The sequence below is a fragment of the Podarcis tiliguerta genome, assembly GCF_965153285.1.
Source record: "Podarcis tiliguerta genome assembly, chromosome: 16".
Taxonomy (NCBI): Eukaryota; Metazoa; Chordata; class Lepidosauria; order Squamata; family Lacertidae; genus Podarcis; species Podarcis tiliguerta.
The window spans coordinates 735,960-755,239 of NC_139549.1; the positions used below are offsets into that span (position 1 = coordinate 735,960).

At 51.6% G+C, this 19,280-nt stretch overlaps 2 protein-coding genes across 3 annotated transcripts in view; both read left to right on the forward strand.

Annotated features, from left to right (window-relative positions):
- The window catches only part of PEA15 (proliferation and apoptosis adaptor protein 15), a 51,141-nt gene extending 37,961 nt beyond the window's left edge, over positions 1 to 13,180 (forward strand). Inside the window, exons 2-4 of the mRNA XM_083416886.1 lie at positions 5,679 to 5,852; positions 9,284 to 9,439; positions 10,551 to 13,180. Of these exons, the coding sequence (XP_083273012.1) occupies positions 5,681 to 5,852; positions 9,284 to 9,439; positions 10,551 to 10,615 (393 nt within the window). The 5' untranslated portion in view covers positions 5,679 to 5,680 and the 3' untranslated portion in view covers positions 10,616 to 13,180. The remainder of the gene's footprint in view (positions 1 to 5,678; positions 5,853 to 9,283; positions 9,440 to 10,550) is intronic.
- LOC310666072 (uncharacterized protein) overlaps positions 1 to 19,280 on the forward strand; it is a 1,539,811-nt gene that overhangs the window by 266,332 nt on the left and 1,254,199 nt on the right. The window lies entirely within an intron of this gene.

The window sequence follows — 19,280 nt, forward strand, 5'->3', positions numbered from 1 at the left end:
AGCAAACAACAAACTGGACTGAGGCGGCGGGGGGGGGGCGGGGGGAGTGGACGGTGTGGTTCCAACCCATTCTTCTCATTTTCTTGTATAGAGTAACAAATCAATTAGTTCCTCCTGTACCAGCAATGTTACAACACCCAGAGAGAGAGAGAACGAGCAAAACCTGCTGGAAATAGTAGAAACAGTCCTGAATGCTAAAAAATCTATGTTTTCTTCTCTCATGGTAGTGAGTGGAGGAACCAAAACCATTTACAGTAGTAACTTGGTTTTCAAACAGATGAGTTGTCGAATGTTTTGGCTCCCAAATGCCCCAAACCCGGAAGTGAGTGTTCCAGTTTGCAAACTATTTCCGATTGGCTGTCAGAGGCTGCGCTTTGGTTTTCGAACGCTTTGGAAGTCTAACAGACTTCCGGAACAGATTCCGTTCGACTTCCGAGGTACGACTGTAATTTCCACCCTACAAAATAAAAAAAAATCCTTCCAGTAGCACCTTAGTGACCAGCTAAGTTTGTTCTTGGTGTGAGCTTTTGTGTGCATGCACACTTCTTCAGATACACTGAAACAGAAGTCACCAGACCCGTGTATATATAGTGGGAAGGTGGGGAGGGGTGTTACTCAGAAGGGGGGTGGGAATGGGTGATTGGCTGATAGGTGTGGTAAACCTGCTGACGACTGTTAAGTGGCCAAAAATAGCTTTATCATGTATAATGAGATAAGAATCCAATGTCTCCATTCAAACCAGGTCTCTCCATGATTTTAAGTTTGGTAATAAGTTGCAATTCAGCAACTTCTCTTTCCAGTCTATTTCTGAAATTCTTTTGTAGCCGTGTTGGTCCTTCCAGTAGCACCTTAGAGACCAACTAAGTTTGTTCTTGGTCTGAGCTTTCGTGTGCACACACACTTCTTCGGATACACTGAAACAGAAGTCAGCAGACCCTTATATGTAGAGAGAGTGCATCTGAAGAAGTGTGCATGCACACAAAAGCTCATATATAATAATAATAATAATAATTTATTATTTATACCCCGCCCATCTGGCTGGGTTTCCCCAGCCACTCTGGGCGACTTCCAACTGAATATTAAAAACAATACAGCATTAGACATTAAAAACTTCCCTAAAGAGGGCTGCCTTCAGTTGTCTTTTAAAAGTAAAATAGTTGTTTATTGCCTTAACATCTGCTGAGAGGGCGTTTCACAGGGCAGGCGCCACCACCGAGAAGGCCCTCTGCCTGGTTCCCTGTAACCTTACTTCTCGCAATGAGGGAACCGCCAGAAGGCCCTCGGCGCTGGATCTCAGTGTCATAGCAAGAACAAACTTAGTTGGTCTCTAAGGTGCTAATGGAAGGAATTTTTTTATTGTGTTTTGACTACAGCAGACCAACACAGCTACCTACCTGTAACTTCCACCCTACAGTTCATCCGGCTGACCTTTGACTCCTGGACCATTCATCTTCTCCCAGACTACTCCTGGTTTTTGTTGAAGGCTCCCAAATCAGACTTGGGTTTGGGCAGAGTGGTTTAGTTTTCCCTTCAGAATTCGTCAGCACTCTTGGGATGTGTTGTTTTTTTCGGGGGGGGGGGCAGTGGCAGGAAGCACTGATGAAATTAGGACTGCGTATGCCAAGGAGTCAGGGCAGGGAGAGGTGATGCTTGGAAGGGCCACAGAGTTCTCCTATTTGAATGCAGCTAGTAAACACTTCACAGTACCTTCTTGAGATGCTCGACATTTGTGGCACTAAGGCATTTGAAGGGTAGCAGTTTCTTTCGCTCCCGCTCCCTCCACAGTTCTTTCCACTCTGAGGCCTGTGGCTGGAGATCCCCAGCAGAGACCCAGCTGTTGCTGCAATAATACCTCCCGGCCCCCTCCTCTTTTCGAAATAAGTTCTCATTTTCCACAGATGAGCCCCTCTCTCCAAATCCAAGGCCAAATTGCTCATTGTCCCTGAACTGTCAGGGATTCTAGAAAGCCCTGCAAAGCTGGGTGATGTCTCTGTCTGGGAATTATATTTCCCAGTGCCCTCATTTTTTAAATGAGGAGAGAACACACACACACACTAATCTCCATTACCAAGCCATCTATGCAAACAAGCTCCAAAGAGGGAGGGGGAGAGGTATTTTGTCTTCCATACAGATGCAGAAGTGCTTTTCTCTAGCTAGGAGGGCAAAGTCCAGGGCCTTGATGTCCCAGCAAGCCTTCTAAAGCTCTGTGCTGTGGTTTGAGTGTTTAATGCAGAATAAAATTACAACGCATGCCAAGGGCTGTCCTTTTTAAAAAGAAAAGCAGGCAGAAGAGCCAGCCCTTCCATTAGGAGGTTGAGTGAGGTGGCTGCCTCTGGCGGCAGATGTTGATGGAAAGCAGCGCTGTGTTGGCAAATAGCTTCTTGTGTCCCCAGAGCCAGCCCTTCGCCCTCTGAGGTGCAGCGGGGAGAGTGCTGTCCGGTCATAAATGTTGAAGCAAGAGTCAGTGGTCAGTCTAGTTAGCTTCTGAAGGGGGGAACCTTTGCCTCCAGCAGGAAAAAAGTGTCTTGGGCCAGCCCAAATCGCAGTCCATAACAAAACCCTGCTGGAAAAATGTCCGTGCTATTTTTCTGAATTGTCTTCAGGTTGTGAATTTGTGGGGAGTGGGGAGCTTTTTGGTTCTGTTGTCTTAGAAACTCTCCCAGTTCTTTCCACCTTTTGTCAAAGGAAAGCAGATGTTCTTGTTTTACCTGTAATAGAGAACCAGGAGCACATGCGTGCAGGGTGTGGGTGTTGATTATGGGGCCTGGTGGTTGCACATTCCAGTCTCCCATAAACCACCGTTCCAGAACGGGAGTCTCTCTTCCGCACCACACTAAAAAGTACATGCTTGCATCAGGACGCCTTATAAATGGCAGGACTTTTCAGAATGGCTGCAGCTTCACAGATCAGCAGCAAATCAATCTGAAACAAAAACAAAAAACCAGGCAGCCGGTATTCTGCCTGACCAAATAGTTCCACTGGGAGGATCAGCATCAGTTTAATGATATTTGTTGTGTGCTCTACACTCGACTGAGCAGCAACAGAGAGAGGGGGAGAGATGTTCCAGGGCAGAACAACCTGAGTTTGGTTTCCTTTGGGTGAGAAACAGCCAGAGGGAAAGACTGTGCTCTGCAGAGTGTCTTGGGTTGCCTGCCAACCTTAAACTGACCTCAGCAAACACTTAGGGCTCATCTAGATTTTTGTTTGCCCTGCTGCTTTCCAGGGGGAAAACCCACTCCTTACTGCTGAATGGAAGCAAACATGGATTAGGTTTTCTCCTGACTGATGCTTGCTCCGATTTAGCACTAAATAGGACGCGGGTGGCGCTGTGGGTTAAACCACAGAGCCTAGGACTTGCTGATCAAAAGGTCGGCGGTTCAAATCCCCACGACGGGGTGAGCTCCCATTGCCCGGTCCCTGCTCCTGCCCACCTAGCAGTTCGAAAGCACGTCCAAGTGCAAGTAGATAAATAGGTACCACTCCGACGGGAAGGTAAACGGCGTTTCCGTGCGCTGCTCTGGTTCGCCAGGAGCGGCTTAGTCATGCTGGCCACACGACCCAGAAGCTGTACGCCGGCTCCCTCGGCCAATAAAGCGAGATGAGCGCCGCAACCCCAGAGTCGTTCACGACTGGACCTAATGGTCAGAGGTCCCCTTACCTTTAGTGGGTTTTCCAGGAGAAATTGTTGGGGCCTGTGACAAGTGGAAAACGTCTGGGCCCTGTGCTTTCGAGGCACAGAACAAGGGGAAGTACGGACGATCCCTTAGAAAGCTAAAGAGGAGGAGGAATTTTATCGGAGAAAGTAAAATTCACCAATTCCAGGCAGGGTCACTTTGGAGAAGAGATGGATGACTCTCCACCCCTTTCCACCCCGGAGAGGAGGCAAAAGGTTTCTGAGGATCCAGTACATAGTCTCATCCCTATCAGGAACATCCTACAGCAACATCTGGCAAACTAGAGTCCAGCTTCTTGCAGAGCTGCATTTCAGAGCCTCCTTGCAAGCCCCAGTTCCCAGGATTCTTTGGGTGGGGAGCCGCATACTTCACATGAGCTCTGCAATGCGCACAGTGTGTCTGCAGCCTTCTGCAATACAGTGGTACCTTGGTACTCAAACAACTTGGAACCCAAACACTGCAAACCCGGAAGTCAGTGTTCCGGTTTGCAAACCTTTTTCGGAAGCCAAACATGCTCCGTTTTGAGTGCCACACTTCCGTTTTGAGGGTTATGCTGAGGTCTGTCTGGTTTTGCTATTTATTTTGTGTTTTTGTGGCTCTTTTTGTTTGTTTTTGTGGCTCTTTTTGTTTGTTTTTGTGACTATGTGAAACCCAGTTCAGCTACCGATTGATTGATTGATTGATTGATTGTGTGACTGCAGTACATTGTTGATTGCTTTCATTTTATGGATCAAGGGTCTCATTTGATAGTAAAATTCATGTTAAATTGCTGTTTGGGGGGTTGTTTTTAAAAGTTGGGAACAGATTAATCCATTTTGCATTACTTTTTGTGGGAAAGCGCGCCTTGTTTTTGGAAGGCTTTGGTTTTGGAATGGACTTCCGGAACGGATTAAGTTTGAGAACCAAGGGACCACTGTCCTTGATTTATTTACAAAGGCAGAAGCATAATGTTAAATGGGAGGCAAACGTCAGGCATTCGCATACAGGGCAGAGACCCCTCCACCTTACCCTCTCCAAGATGCTTCCAACTCTCCCCCCCCCCATCCCACCCCAGTGTCATGCATTTTGCCTGTTCCAAATTCTTGTTTCTTCACCCCCCCCCCCTCCCCATGCAGCTGCCCTCTCTTCCTTGAGCTTGGGGTCTGTGCACTTGTAGGTCCTTTCTCCCCCAAACTTGGAAGGGGACGATTGCCAGCTATCTCCCAACAGAGAAAGCATAGACCTTGAGGCTGCTAAGAAACCATCTCCCTAGCAAAGGAAGGTCAGTTAAGAACATGCTAAGCCAGCTGCAACAATTGGCACACAAAGCAGAACAAAGAAGAACCGTACCTGGTTTCCAGGTACACTAGGAAAGAAGAACGAATACACAGTATTTGATGATAGAAAGCCAGGTTCCAAGGTGGAGCACAGGAATTCATCCCTGGCCATTTCAGGGCCCTCAGGTTTTGGACTAGGGACCAGAGAAAGATCAGGGTTCGAATCCCCACTCCGTAACAAAGCTCACTACCTCACAGGATTGTCATGAGGTTGAAATGGGAAAGGGGAGAACCACGTATGCCTCCTCAAGCTTCTTGGAGGAAAGATGGGATCGAAATGAAATAATAATAAACAGCTGCATCTGGATCTTTAACTCAGGGATGTGCAGAAGGTAGATAGGGATCTACTGATGGGTCTCTGGGTGATTTGCACAAAGTCAGCAAGGGTTTCTGACTCCCAGTTGACCTCTGACCTCCATCCCCAAATGCTGCACAACTGTAGAAAAGCTGGGTAACCACGAGTGGATTTTAAATTTATTTTTTAATGCCGAAGGGTTGCAAAGCTGGGTTCACTTTGGCTGTCCAAACCAACTCCTAGGCTCAGGGTCCTTTCATTCAATGTGTGTGTGATTTGTACCCGGCTCCAGTTGGTAGATATCAGGGTCCTAGTGGACGGATCCTGCAGGTGTGACGTCTTGCCGACCCCTTTCTATAACTCGCCCTGTTCCCCCTTCCTCACCCCTTGCAGAGATGGCAGAATACAGCAGCCTTCTGGAGGAGCTGGCTGAGAACATCACCAACGAAGACCTGGACCAGCTGAAGTCGGCCTGCAAGGAGGACATCCCCAGCGAGAAGAACGAGGAGATCACCACCAGCAAGGACTGGTTCAGTTTCCTTGAAAAGCACAAGAAACTGGACAAAGGTGAGCAGCACCACTGGCCTTTGAGATGGCTCTGGAGGCAGCACTGCTTCTGAAGGCCAGTGGCTGGAAACTGCAGAAGGGAGAGGGCTCTTGTGGACTTTCCATGGGGGCATCTGGTTGGATGCTGGACTAGATGGGCTCTGGGCCTGATCCAGCAGGCTCTTCTGCTGCTCTTAGGAGAAGGAGATGAGGAGGAGCAGGAGAGGAAGAGAGGCCCCTTCTGCACCAGCCTATCACTCAGGATGGGGGCCTAGGAGCTGAGGGTGGGGTGCTGGGGTGCTGGGATGGGATCTTTGCCTTTGCTGGCCCCAGCCTCTGCCTGGGAACCCAAGATGAGGCTGGGATGAGTGAGGCCAAAGATCACCCTCTGCGTGTCCCACACATCCTGGGTGGCATCATGTGATGAATCACATGGCCCCCCTCAATGGGGGGGGGCAAGTTGGTGCCCCCGGCTGCACCTAGCCTACACAGTCATACCTCGGGTTGAAGCAGCTTCGGGTTGAGCATTTTCGGGTTGCGCTCTGCAGCGACCCAGAAGTAACAGAGCGCGTTACTTCTGGGTTTTGCTGCTCGCGCATGCGCAGACACTCAAAATGACGTCACGCGCATGTGCGGAAGTGGTGAATTGCGACCTGTGCACGTGCAGACGCGCGGACGTGGGTTGCATTTGCTTCAGGATGTGAACGGGGCTCCGGAACGGATCCTGTTCTCATCCAGAGGTACCACTGTATCTGAATCTGTGGGATTAAAATAAGCACAGAGAACAGGGGCAGGGGAGAAGAATCTGCACACCTAGACAGGCCTACATATCAATAAGCAGCTCAGCCCTCTCTCACCGCCGCTTTCACCAAAGGAAGGAAGGCAAGAGCAGCAGAATCAAGCTGAGTGACTCAGAGCTGGCAGGCTTGAGGTTCCAGGAGGGTTGGGGAGAGGGAGGAGCAGCCTGCCTGCCTGCCTGCCTGCCTGTGACAGCTCCAGGCAAGAGGAACGGACGGCTGGGCTCCCGGGAGAACCAGTGACTCAGCAGACAGGCACCGGCAAGGCAGCTCCGCTCAGGGTTCAGATCTCATCCAAGGGCTTGACACTTCCAGACCAACAAAGCACTTCTGCAGTCACTTCTCTTCTGGCCCCAGGAGGGAGGCTGGGGCAGGGAGATGAATACCTGTCGCCCGGCACCATTTGACAGGGCATGAGCGCAGAGAGAAGGTGTGGATGCCGAGTTGTGCGATAGAACCAGGAGCCCAAACCTCCACCTCTTTCAGGGGGCTCAGTGCAACTGCGGGGTGCCCATCACAAAAATGGGTGTGTGTATGTGGCTGTAGGAATGAACAGCTCTGGAAGAGATTGTGCCAGGTGTCACACACACAGACAGACACACACAGACACACACACACCACTCACCAACAAGGGGGGGAAACACCCTCTCATGTCCCTAGAACTCATGGATGAAGCTGGAAATTGGAATATTCAGGACACATAAAGAGAGTCTTTCGCACAGCACATAGTTAAACAAGGGAACTCACTGCTGCAGAAAGCAGGGTGGGCACCAACTTGGATGCCATGAAAAGAGGATTGGACAAATCCACATGGAATACAACTACTTATAACAACATAAAAAAGTTTAAAATCTTATGGTTTTACCTGGTTACGAACTTAATTCGTTCCAGAGGTCCATTCTTAACCTGAGGTACCACTTTAGTTAATGGGGGCTCCCACTGCCGCTGGCGCCCAATTTCTGTTCTCATCCTGAGGTAAAGTTCTTAACCCGAGGTACTACTTCCGGGTTAGCGGAGTCTGAAACCCAGAGTGTTTGTAACCTAAGGTGTTTGTAACCCGAGGTACCACCGTAACTGTGAAGAATGAAATCACACAAAAATAGGGTGAGCCCTAAAAATGCACATCTCAGGTGTCAAAGGCCAGGGTGAAAAGTTGTGTCCTCAGCATTCAACAAAAATAGTATGATGACAAACAGGAGCAGAAGCTGCTCTGGGCACAGGAGGAGAAATATCCAAATATATCTAAATATCGCCCTAGCGCATTAAATGCTCTTCACAACCAGACCTTCATCCCAGCTCTCTTCTGCTCTTGTGCAGAGTTGCTGGTCTCCCCGCTCTGCACCCATCCTGCCCACTTCAGCCTTCCAGATTCTTGAGCTGAGACACCCCCAACACACACACACAAGGCTGAGCCCTACCCTGAGTTGCTCTTGTGGAGGAAGGCTACAGATGGTGCTGTGGAGCTGGATGATGTCATTTTGTGCTTTTTAAAAAAATAAAGTTGTTTTCTCAGGGCAATGCAACCTGCTGCTGGTTGGCTGCTTTCCTCTCTCCTGTACACACACATACACCTCTGCACTGGTCTCTCTGCCCACGCACCAGCATCATCGTGAACAGACTCACACTGCCATGCTGTGCCCACGCAAGACAGCCCCGTGCCTCCAGAGAGGTTCGCAGTCGTCAGTCACACCTTGAGGAAAGCGGCACCAACACACACACACAGAGAGGGAGTTGGTATGTTACAGACACAAAGAGTCAAGTTAAATTCACACGTAGAGAATGGAACAGGTGTGGGATTCAGGTGACGATGAGCATGAAACAGTGGGCTGCTTTTGACATGGTGCCATCCTAAGTGGGGGCGGCCGGGGGGGCGGGGGGGGGAGAAGGAGAAAGAGAGAAGTCCCTGCGCTGATTGTCTGCATTGAAATCCTGGAGGGGGGATGCAAGAGGCAGGGCAACTCAAGCCCTTTCATCTTTGCGGGAGGGGCAAGGCAGGCACAATTCAGCCGATTCAACGGGCAGGGCGCTTGGCGCTGCCTTCCTGTTTCGCCACAGCTGACCTCCTTCCCTGTGCCTATTCCTGCTTGGACTACTGCCATGCACTCCACGTGGGGCTACCTTTGAAGGTGACCCGGAAACTGCAATTAATCCAGAATGCAGCAGCTAGACTGGGGACTGGGAGCGGCCGCCGAGACCACATAACACCGGTCTTGAAAGACCTACATTGGCTTCCAGTACATTTCCGAGCACAATTCAAAGTGTTGGTGTTGACCTTTAAAGCCCTAAACGGCCTCGGCCCAGGATACCTGAAGGAGCGTCTCCACCCTGGACACCGGGGTCCCTCTCCCGAGGGCCTTCTGGCGGTTCCCTCCCTGTGAGAAGGTTACAGGGAACCAGGCAGAGGGCCTTCTTGGTGGTGGCACCCGCCCTGTGGAACGCCCTCCCATCAGATGTCAAAGAAATAAGCAGCTATCTTATCTTTAAAAGACATCGGAAGGCGGCCCTGTTTAGGGAAGTTTTTAATATTTAATGCTGTATTGTTTTTAACTCTCGATTGGGAGCTGCCCAGAGTGGCTGGGGAAACTCAGCCAGATGGGTGGGGTATAAATAATAAATTATTATAATAATAATAATATTATTATTCTTCCTGCGCAGACAACCTCTCCTACATCGAGCACATCTTTGAGATCTCCCGCCGCCCAGACTTGCTCACCATGGTGGTGGAGTACCGCACCCAAGTGCTGAAGATCTCTGAGGAGGATGAGGTGGACACAAAGCTGACCCGTATCCCCAGTGCCAAGAAATACAAAGGTTGGGGGCCTCCCTGCTCAGCACCCCCATGTCCTCAGCCAGCCCCTTCCCCAAACCCCCAGCAGCTGCCCCTGGCTCTCCCCTCACCCCTTCTTCCGGCATGGAGACCCTGGGCTGGGGCTGGATGGTCCATGTCTCTGGCTGGTTGGTTGTCCATCTTTCTCTCAGCCTCTCTCAGTGGGATGCAGCTGCTCAAGAGGCTCAGCAGGCTGGTTTGGGGAAGAAGGAAGACTCACCTTTCTCATCCGACCTTGAGGGGAGAACTTGGTCCCCCCTCCCTTTTTCAGACCCACTTTGAACAGCTGGAGAAGCCCAGCTTCAAATCTCCAGCCTGAAGAGCAGGGACAGGCCCCACATCCACCCAAGGGCAGTGACTCTTTTGTCCAGCCCACCAACAACTTCATCCCCAAACCTCCCTGGCTCACAAGGGGCAAGATGCAGCCGTGGGGAGATGAATGGTTGGTTGTGTGGGAAACCTTTCAAGGGTGTAGTTTTTCTATTCTGAGGTTGACGATGGGCAGCTAGGCAAAAGCAGGTCGTGGACCTGTCCCTTTCATGACTAAGGGTGCCAACGGTACAGCTTTCTATCGTGTTGCATTGTTTTCAGGAAGAGGATGGGCGGGGAAGCAACCGTTTGGGTTTGCTCTGCTCTGTTCTGAGGCAGATTCATACGCAGCCCAGAAACAGTCTTCTGCGAGGCTGAGTGGCTCCCAGCTGCTGGTATACGTAGTTAGCTGAGAGGATACCTTTGAAACATTGAGTTTAATAATAATAAAAAAGATAAGCCATTCTGTAAATAGTCACGTGTATTTAAGTGAACAAACGGGCCCCCCAAAGAGGGCTGCATGTGGGGCCCCTCGGACCCTAAGCTTTCCACTGGTTCCATCTTTATAGGGACTGCATTCAGGTTTTCAGTCTGTTAAAGACCTTCAGATTTAGGCCGCAGTTTCTTCACACAGGTCCTCACAAGCTTGTGGAACTCTCTGCCACAAGACGTGTTTCTGGCCACCAACTCAGATCTCTTTAAAGGAGGATTAGGTGGACTCAGACAATCCCGCCAGGTGATTCCTAAGTCGTTCTCATGTTGTCTCCCTTCTTTTTCTCCCCACAGACATCATCCGGCAGCCCTCCGAAGAAGAGATCATCAAACTGGCTCCGCCACCCAAAAAAGCTTAAAGTGGGGGGGAGGGGGGAGGAAGGGAGCAGCTGGGAGGAGGGTGACCCCCCCACCAACCCCCCCCCCCCTCTGCTCCACTGTGCCCTGACGGTTCCAGCTGCCCCTTCTGGCTACATCCTGCCCTTGCTCTGTGACTGTCCGCCTGTCTTGTGGGACTGGGGTGGGGAGCAGCCTTGGCCACTAATGGAGTCTTAATTCCAACCCCCCCTCCCCAACTCCTCCTCCCCACACACATATTCCCCCCCCCCCTTGCCACTGACTGGTGTGGATGAACCCTCGGGAGGGCTGCTGGGACGGGTGGGGGGCGGCCAGGGGGCTGGAGGACTGTTGCTATGCAAACATGGAGCCCACCTCCCCCCAATTGCCACTCCCTCCCTTCCACGCACCCACCCACCGGGAAGGGGCAGACCCCCCCAAGTTTAACACCCCAACAAAATCAAGAGCCTTGGCCTGTTGTTGTTGTTGTCCTTGTTGTTGTTAAGGAAGAGGTGAGGATGGGCAGAGGAAGTTGGATAGGGGGAGATGAGATCAGGTGGGTGGGTGTTTTGGTTTTAAGAAGCCACTGGGAGCTCCCCATTGCAGAACCAGTGCCAGGAGCTGGCATTGAGGCATCAATTTACAGGGGAGAGATGGTGGGGGGGATTAGAAAGGACTGGGCAACAAGAGGCGAGTTCAGCAAGCAAGGAGGGGAAGGGAACGAGATGGAGAAGGGTTAGGAAGAAGTCATAGCAGCTTTGCTTATGGGGCTGTAGCGGGAAAGCCTGAGGGGGCCCCTAGTTGCTTAGATGAGCTGGGGGGGCCCTAGGGCCACAGAACCGGGCCCTGAAGCTCCTCCCTCCAGAATTGTCACCCCGGCTATACACCCTGCCAGTCGCCTGTGAGGCCTCGCTACCACTCTTGACCCCTCCAAAGTCAGCCAAGTACTGCAGTTAAAGATTTTGCTGACATCCCGGCTCAATGCGCCGCACACAGAACGAGTGGCGCACTGGAGATTTGCGCATCTCAGGCCACGGCAGCCACACTCCCCTTCAGCCACGCAAACCGCCAAGGCTTATTCCGGCTGAGCCAGACATCCTAAAAGGGGTTTGGGGGGGGGAATAGCTGGTTGCAAAGGCGAGCTGGGGAGGGAGGGCATTTAAATTTTCTCCCAGGGTGTTATCTCTGAGGCGGAGGGCTAGGGTGCTGGAGTCCCCGCGCAGGGGTGCTAAGTACCTGCTGAGCAGGGAGGGGGACAAGCAGAAGACAGGAGTTGGGGGGGGGATACAGCTTGAGAGAGAGAACAAAAGTTTGTGTGGAGAGAGCCGGGTTCAATTTGGGGGGTCTGCTCCTTCCCTGCCAGTCTGTGCTAGCCCTGGGGTGGGAGAGCAGGCCTTTCACCAGGAGGCAAGCTGGGGGGGACACACACACCAGCCCACCCCCAGCCTCCTTGCCTGCCCCCCCCCTTGACTTTGTGCCTTTCCTCGGTGTTGGTTGTGCCGCTGCTGCCACCTCTCCTTCACCTTGCTCCGTGGTGCCTCTTCCTCCCTTGTCGCCAGAGACATTGACCCCTTCCTCCTCCTCCTCCTTCCTCAGGGGACTGACTTGGTGCCACTTCTGCCCCGATTCAGTCCCCCGCACCCCCTGCCTGCTGGCTCGCCTTGAGCGGAGGGCCATTTCCACGGGGGGCCAACCCTTAACCGCCACGTCTTTTTCTTTGCCCTGATTTCTACTCCTCAGCTCGTGGACCGCCTTGCTGTTCTGCTCAGTGGCTGCATTGTCATAGATGGGGGGGGGGGAACTGGTAGGTTGGGTGGGGGCCTGGAGGTCTCCTCTTCTCCATGGGGATGGTGGGACCCTTGAGGCTTTCCCTGTGGAATTGCCTGCCTGCCTGTTGGCCCTCCACCTGCCCAGGAACAGCCCGATATGGAGGGCAGGCCTCTTGATGCTCCCAGGTTGCCACAGGGGCACCTCTGCAGCAACCAAGGCTACCAGCAGCCTCCCCACCTGCCCAGACCCAAGAGAGCCGGTGACACTGCTTGCTTGCACTCATCCTGCATCCCTGCATACGATCATCGAGACACCCGTGTCTTAAATAAATCAGGGAAGTCCTGAGGGGCCACATTTCTGCTTACAGAGAAATACGTGTTGCCTCCCCCTGCAGCACATGCAGCCCCCTTGGGTGCTGAGCAGCTGCCGTGTGTGTGTGTGTGTGTGTGTGTGTGTGTGTGTGTGTGTAAGCAGGCTAAAATGTTTAAGGAACAAATGGGGGGTAAACAGTAATCCACATGCAGCAAGGAGGAATGTCGGATTTGTCTGCTTCTCTCTGCCTCCCCACACGGTTTCTTTCCAGATGGAGCCAGATTAAGACAGTCTCCCTGCCTCACATGGCTGCTGGGGGTGTAGAGGAGGAGGAGGAGGAAGGGAGGGGGGGCCACGTGACTGTTTCTGGGCACCCAAAGCTGTGATCCTGGCTGCTGCGCTCGTCTCTCTGCCGCAGCTTCCATTGCACATATATTGCCATTAAACTAACTGCACCTGTTCTGGGGGGTGGGGGGAGGAAAACGCTTCTCAGTTGTTGTTGTTTTTTTAAAAAAGAGACCCACCCAAACAGTGGAACTTGCATCAGACTGCAAAAGGAAATATATATATATATATATATTATTTAATTAACGCTGAAAGACTGCGCTGTGCACCCTGGTGTTGTTGGCCAGGTAGTATTTCCTCCTCTTTTCTCCCTGCCCCCCCCACCTTAAAGCGAGACCACCTGCTTCTGCCCCTCCCCCCTTGCAGGTAGTGTTGTGTTCTTTTGTGTTATGTATCAACAGGTGGGCTAGGTCTGTGTTTCTTACAAGGCATCTTGTTTCGGTCTCCCCCTCCCCCCCCCCGGCAATCCCGCTGCCTCTCTACCCACCACACACAGCCTGAGCCTTGCCTTCAACCCCCCCCCCCCATTCCCTGGGTCAGGATCTCGGCCGCAGTGGGTTGATCCTGCCCAACCAGATGCATTCCTGGCACAGAACTCCCTCGGTGCGTGTTGGTGTGCAATGACTGTTCAGAAGTCCAGAGAGCTGGCGGAAAGGGGGAGCGAGGTGGGGTGGGGAGGGCTCCTCTGGAGCAAGGCAAGGGGTCAGCGGCAGGAGAGAGACGTGCAATGGCCCCAATTCGAGAGAGGCAGGCTCCCGCCCCTACAACCACTGCACCCCCCTGCCTGCCTTCAGTTTGGCATGGTGGGACCTCGCCTCCAAGCTGCACCACAAAGCACCTTCTCGCACGTTGAGGTTGGCCGCGCACATCTGGACACAACTCCAAGGGCGCATGGCACACTCAGCCGGGCTCTCAGCACCGGGCTTGTTACGCTTCTGGATTGGGCCAAGCCTAGAGGAATGGGCCAGAGCATGTGGACTCTCCTTCGCTGGAGGTTTCTAAGCGGAGGGCCGTCTGTCCTGGATGCCTCCGTTGCGATTTAGATGTGGGGCTTGGACTAGATGTTGCTTCTGATTCAGCAATTTCAGGACTCTGGAAAGGGCTTCTCGGCCTCCTTGCTCTTGCAGAGGTCAACCACATTTCAAATCAAGATATATATATAGAGAGAGAGTTGGGGGTCCTGCGGAAAAGCTATGAGGAGCGGTAGCAGAGAGGAGTGTTCGCTCTTGGCTAAGGGGGTCGGGGACACTGGGGAGGGCTCTGGGCTGCTTGCACTTGCTTGGTGTCCTCCTAAGAGAAGCCTTTGCATGAGGGCGTGCAGAAGCGCTTCAGCAAATGCTGTTGGAGGTGCAAAAATTGCGCAGGAGGGGAAGGGGCTGCTACTGCCGCCTTTGCCTTCTTTCTCTCCCCCTGACTCCTTCCAAGGTCCTACAGTCACAAAAATCAGCCCCGGGAAGCCTCTGCCTTCTCAAAGCCAAAACCTGGGCAGAAGGGTGGTCTCTGGTTCAGCTGGCCTTAAGTACCCGCACACACCCCCAAGACACACATTTCTGATGTTTACAGCTGAACAGTTGGTGGTGGTGATGTCATTGCAAATTAGCAAATTGGCAGCGGGTAAAAATAGTGTCAAAAAAGAAACAGGGTGGTGGTTGGGGGGGGTGAAGCTGGAATTAAAAAGCGAACAAACAGCTCAAAACAAAGCGAAGAACAAAGGGGCTGATTAGGAGGCAGCTCAGAATCACAGGATGCAGAAAACACTTTTTTTTCCCTTTGGGGCTAAATGCCCACCACCCTTGGCATGGCCAAGTCCTTCACTGCTCTTAAAGGGCAGCCCTTGCTTGGCCTCCGGATGAATACACCTCAAATATTTTGCAAGGCCAGTGACATTACCAGAGAGAGGGATGCTCTCTGCTAGGTCAGGGCTGGGGATGGAGAGACAGACAGACACACACCTGTGTGGCCCTCCAGCTGTGGTTGCGCCACACACACACACACACACACACACACACAGCCCTACTGGAGACACTGCTGGGGACTGAATCTGGGGCCTTCTGCAAGCCAGGCATGTGCTCTGCTGCTGAGCCACCAATAAGCAAGGCCCTGCAATGTTATAAAAGAGCCTCTTCCCACAAGCCCCTTATATATAAACACACACACAAAAGCAACTTTGCACATACAGTGGACACTCAGGTTGCGAACATGATCTGTGCAGGAGGCACGTTCCCAACCCAGTGTTTGCAACCTGTGACCCGCGCATCTTCGCACAGGTGGGTTTCAATTTGGCGCTTCTGCGCATACGCAAAAAGCGATTTAGCGCTTCTGCGCATGCGCCGAAACCCGGAAGTAACCCGTTCCGGTACTTCCAGGTTTGGCGCGGTGCGCAACCCGAAATTGCGCAACCTGAAGCGTCTGTAACCTGAGGCATGACTGTAATGTTAAATTAACCCCACAACACTTTCTTACCTCCAAGATGAGCACAAAGAGGCAGCTTCCACGCAGACTGAATGTTATCAGTCAAACCAGTGTGCCACCTCTGGTGTCTCAGATTTAAAATTCCGGGACAGGGTCAGGGTTTTTATTTTCTTTCAATAGTACAAAGCCCTCCTCCGTATTAAGTTCAGGTGCATGAATTGTAGTCCGCTGCAGCCGGACAGAAGCTCCAGGAGCCAGAACAGGGGAAGGAAACCGCCAGGCCCCAATCCTGCCTCTCCGCCAGCTCTCTCTACTTCCTCCCCCCCCCAGCTGTCCCTGACCCCTGATGCTCAGACCGTGCTAACTGTGTGTACATATATATTATAAATATATGTATATTAAATATAATATTGAGTGTTTAGTGTTAACTTATTCTCTCTTTTTTTTTTGTCAAGTGGACCAAAACAAAAACAAAACCACAGCAAACAGGAACTGTAACAAAGTATTAGTTTCTAACTCAACACAATTTTTGATTAAAGAAGTGTTTCTTTGAACTAAACGATAAATAAGCATAACTTCAGTATAGCTGATGGGGTATTTTGTTTGCATACAATTTGGCTAAGCCAAAAATACGTGGTGGAGGGATAAGGACTACCTCGAAGGGTTGTTGTGAGGATTTATTGAAAAAGGCAGTATTCTGTGTGAAGTCGGGATAAAAAACGCCTCTCATGTGTTCACTCAAATCAAGCGGAACTATGGAAAATATTTACCGCCACCCCCTGCAAGTAAATGAACTTGGCTGTTATGGGGGGGGGGCAGGTTGGGGTATTTTACTCGTAGGCTGAGATGTCCCTGAGCCTTGTTTGCACCATCCTCTGCTATGGATTCCTTCCTTGAAGGTTTTTAAAGAGAGGCTGAATGGCCATCTGCCAGGGATTGTTCGCCTCTGATTCCTGCATTGCGGGGGGCCAGTCGAGATGGCCATTGGGGTCTCTCACACTACACTCTGCAAAAAAACAGCTTTTCCTTTCCTTTGCCAGTCTTCCTCACCCGCAGCCAGATAGCCTGCCCCCTTCCCTGTGGCAACTCCACCCTCCATCACTGTAGCCACACTGGCGAGAAAAAAATCTGTTCCAGGCAAACTCCAGCCCTCCAGATATTAGGGACTACAATTCCCATCATCCCTAGCTAACAGGACCAGCGGCCAGGGATGATGGGAATTGTAGTGCCAAACATCTGGAGGGCCGGAGTTTGCCTATGCCTAGGCTAAACACTGCCAGCTTCAATAAATGAAAAATGTACGTTAAAAAAATTGGGGAAAGCCAGTACTCCCAGGACGGCCAATGACAAGGAAGTGAGCCAGGGGTGCTAAATAAATGCCGTCAGAGTGTTGTGGGTTAAGTGTTCCCAATGAAATGGGGGGGGGGGGTGATGCAGGCCTCACTTCCACTGCACTGTATTGGGGCCGTTGTCCAGATTCAGAAAAACCACTGAAGCAAGTGTCTTTTAACGGAGGAGTGGAAGTGATGGATGGCAGTCTTTCTGCCCAGCAGAAAGGAAGTTAAAAAGGGAGTAGCTCTCAAGGAGAGCCCAAGTCCTGTATTGATGGGGGGGGGGGGTCTGGATTCGGCCGCCTGCAGCCCACCCACCCACTCTCCAATTCCATGTTTCCAAGTCAACACGAGGGGTCAGGGGTCTCCACAGCCCCCACCACCCCAAGCTCCTGAGCTGTGCCCCAATTGGTGCCCCTTCCCCCAAAGTGGATTGCTGACTTGCACTGTTCAGTCCTGCCTTCTCCTGTAAGTGGCAATGTTCTCCGCAACTTTTTTTTTTAAAAAGGAAAATGTTTCTTTAATCAAAACTTGTCATAACTGCAAAGTTAATTTTTTAAGGGTTTTTGTTTTGTTTTTTTAGAGTAAAGGAAATAAAAGCTCCTGCTTTGATTACTCTCCCCTGATCCCCCACCCTCGAATTTTCTCTCCAAAATGTAATGAGAGTCATTGTGCTAATCATGGAAATAAAAGTCAAAGGTATTGTGTACGTGATGACTGTGTTTTCTTTTTTTAAAAAAACACCTTCTCCCCTCTCAGTTAAGCAGCAGGAGAGGGAGACAAGGGGAGCGACTGTTCCTCCTGAGGAGCCCCTTGCACCCAAACAGCCCGGAAGCCCCCCCCCCCAAGTTCCTGGGTGTTTGGTGCAAGTAAGCTAAGCTCCCCCCCCCCCCATACTCAAACTGGAAGAGGAGGAAGACAATGCCAGGCAGCTGGCAGGCCCTAGGAGGGGGGTGTTTGTGTGTAGGAAGAGGGCCACCTCACCATCTGTAAAGATAACTTTTGGGGGGGGGGGTTGAGGGCTGCATCTGTTGGATGGCTGCCTGCCAGGGAAGCTTCAGCTGTGATCGTTGCACTGCAGTGGGTTGGACTAGAAGACCGTGGGAGGGCCCCTTCCAGCTCTGTGAGTCTATAATTTGCTTGAGGCCACGAGCAGCACACTCCTTCCCTTGCCTTTACTGTTTGGGCATTGATTTGTTTTGGGAACGAAGCTGAACTCTGGACACAGACAAAGCGTTCAAGGCAACTTGCTCTGACAAAGCGAATAACTCACTCTTTCACTCCCCCAAAAAGCCGGCCTGAGGCTCTCTTTAGGAATACAGTGGTGCCTCGCAAGACGAAATTAATTCGTTCTGCGAGTTTTTTCGTCTTGTGAATTTTTTCGTCTTGCGAAGCACCACTGTGCATTGACAGTATCTCATAGGAATGCATTGACGGTTTTAAGAAAAAGGCACAAGACGTTTTTGTCTTGCGAAGCAAGCCCATAGGGAAATTCATCTTGCGAAGCAACTCAAAAAACGAAAAACTCTTTCGTCTTGCGAGTTTTTCGTCTTGGAGGTACCAATAATGTAATAATAATGTAATAATTATTTATTTATACCCCGCCCATCTGGCTGGGTTTCCCCAGCCACTCTGGGCGGCTTCCAACGCAATATTAAAATACATTTAAAATGAGGGGCTAGTCTGTTTGACCCCCAAAGTGAAGTCACTGGCTCTTATTTGGTAGGGAGGGGGTGGGCCTGGCTACTGAGTCCTCCCCCAGTATTCAAACTCTGTGCTGCCCCTATGGGATAGGTAAAGGTAAAGGGACTCCTGACCATTAGGTCGTCGTGGCTGACTCTGGGGTTGGGGCGCTCATCTCGCTTTACTGGCCGAGGGAGTCGGCGTACAGCTTCCGGGTCATGTGGCCAGCAGGACTAAGCCACTTCTGGTGAACCAGAGCAGCGCACGGAAACGCCGTTTACCTTCCCGCCGGAGCGGTACCTATTGATCTACTTGCACTTTGATGTGCTTTCGAACTGCTAGGTTGGCAGGAGCAGGGACCGAGCAACGGGAGCTCACCCCATCGCGGGGATTCAAACCGCCAACCTTCTGATTGGCAAGCCCAAGAGGCTCAGTGGTTTAACCCACAGTGCCACCCGTGTCCCTATGGGATGCCACCCCCCAAAAAAGCAAAACCAAACCAGGATTCGAGGCTGAAGACTTCAGCCCCTGGCTGCCTGACTTTGGAAAGAAGATCTCGATATTGCTGATGCCAAAGATGTCCTTATCACAAAGGCAAGATGCTCCAGCAGTTTGGCTGACTCAAGGAGGTGCCCGGGGGACACAGAAGTGCTGGCACAGCCAGCGAAGCAAAAAATAAAAAGGTGATTTAGGAAAGGCGAGAGAAAGGCAAGGAAGGGTCAGGAGGAAGCAGGGGGGGGGGGGGCGGCTGAAGTGAGAGCCCCCTCCAGGCCTGTGGCGTCTATTAGGCGAACAAGGCTGCAGAAAGGGGGGCCAGAGCCCCACCTCCTGTCCC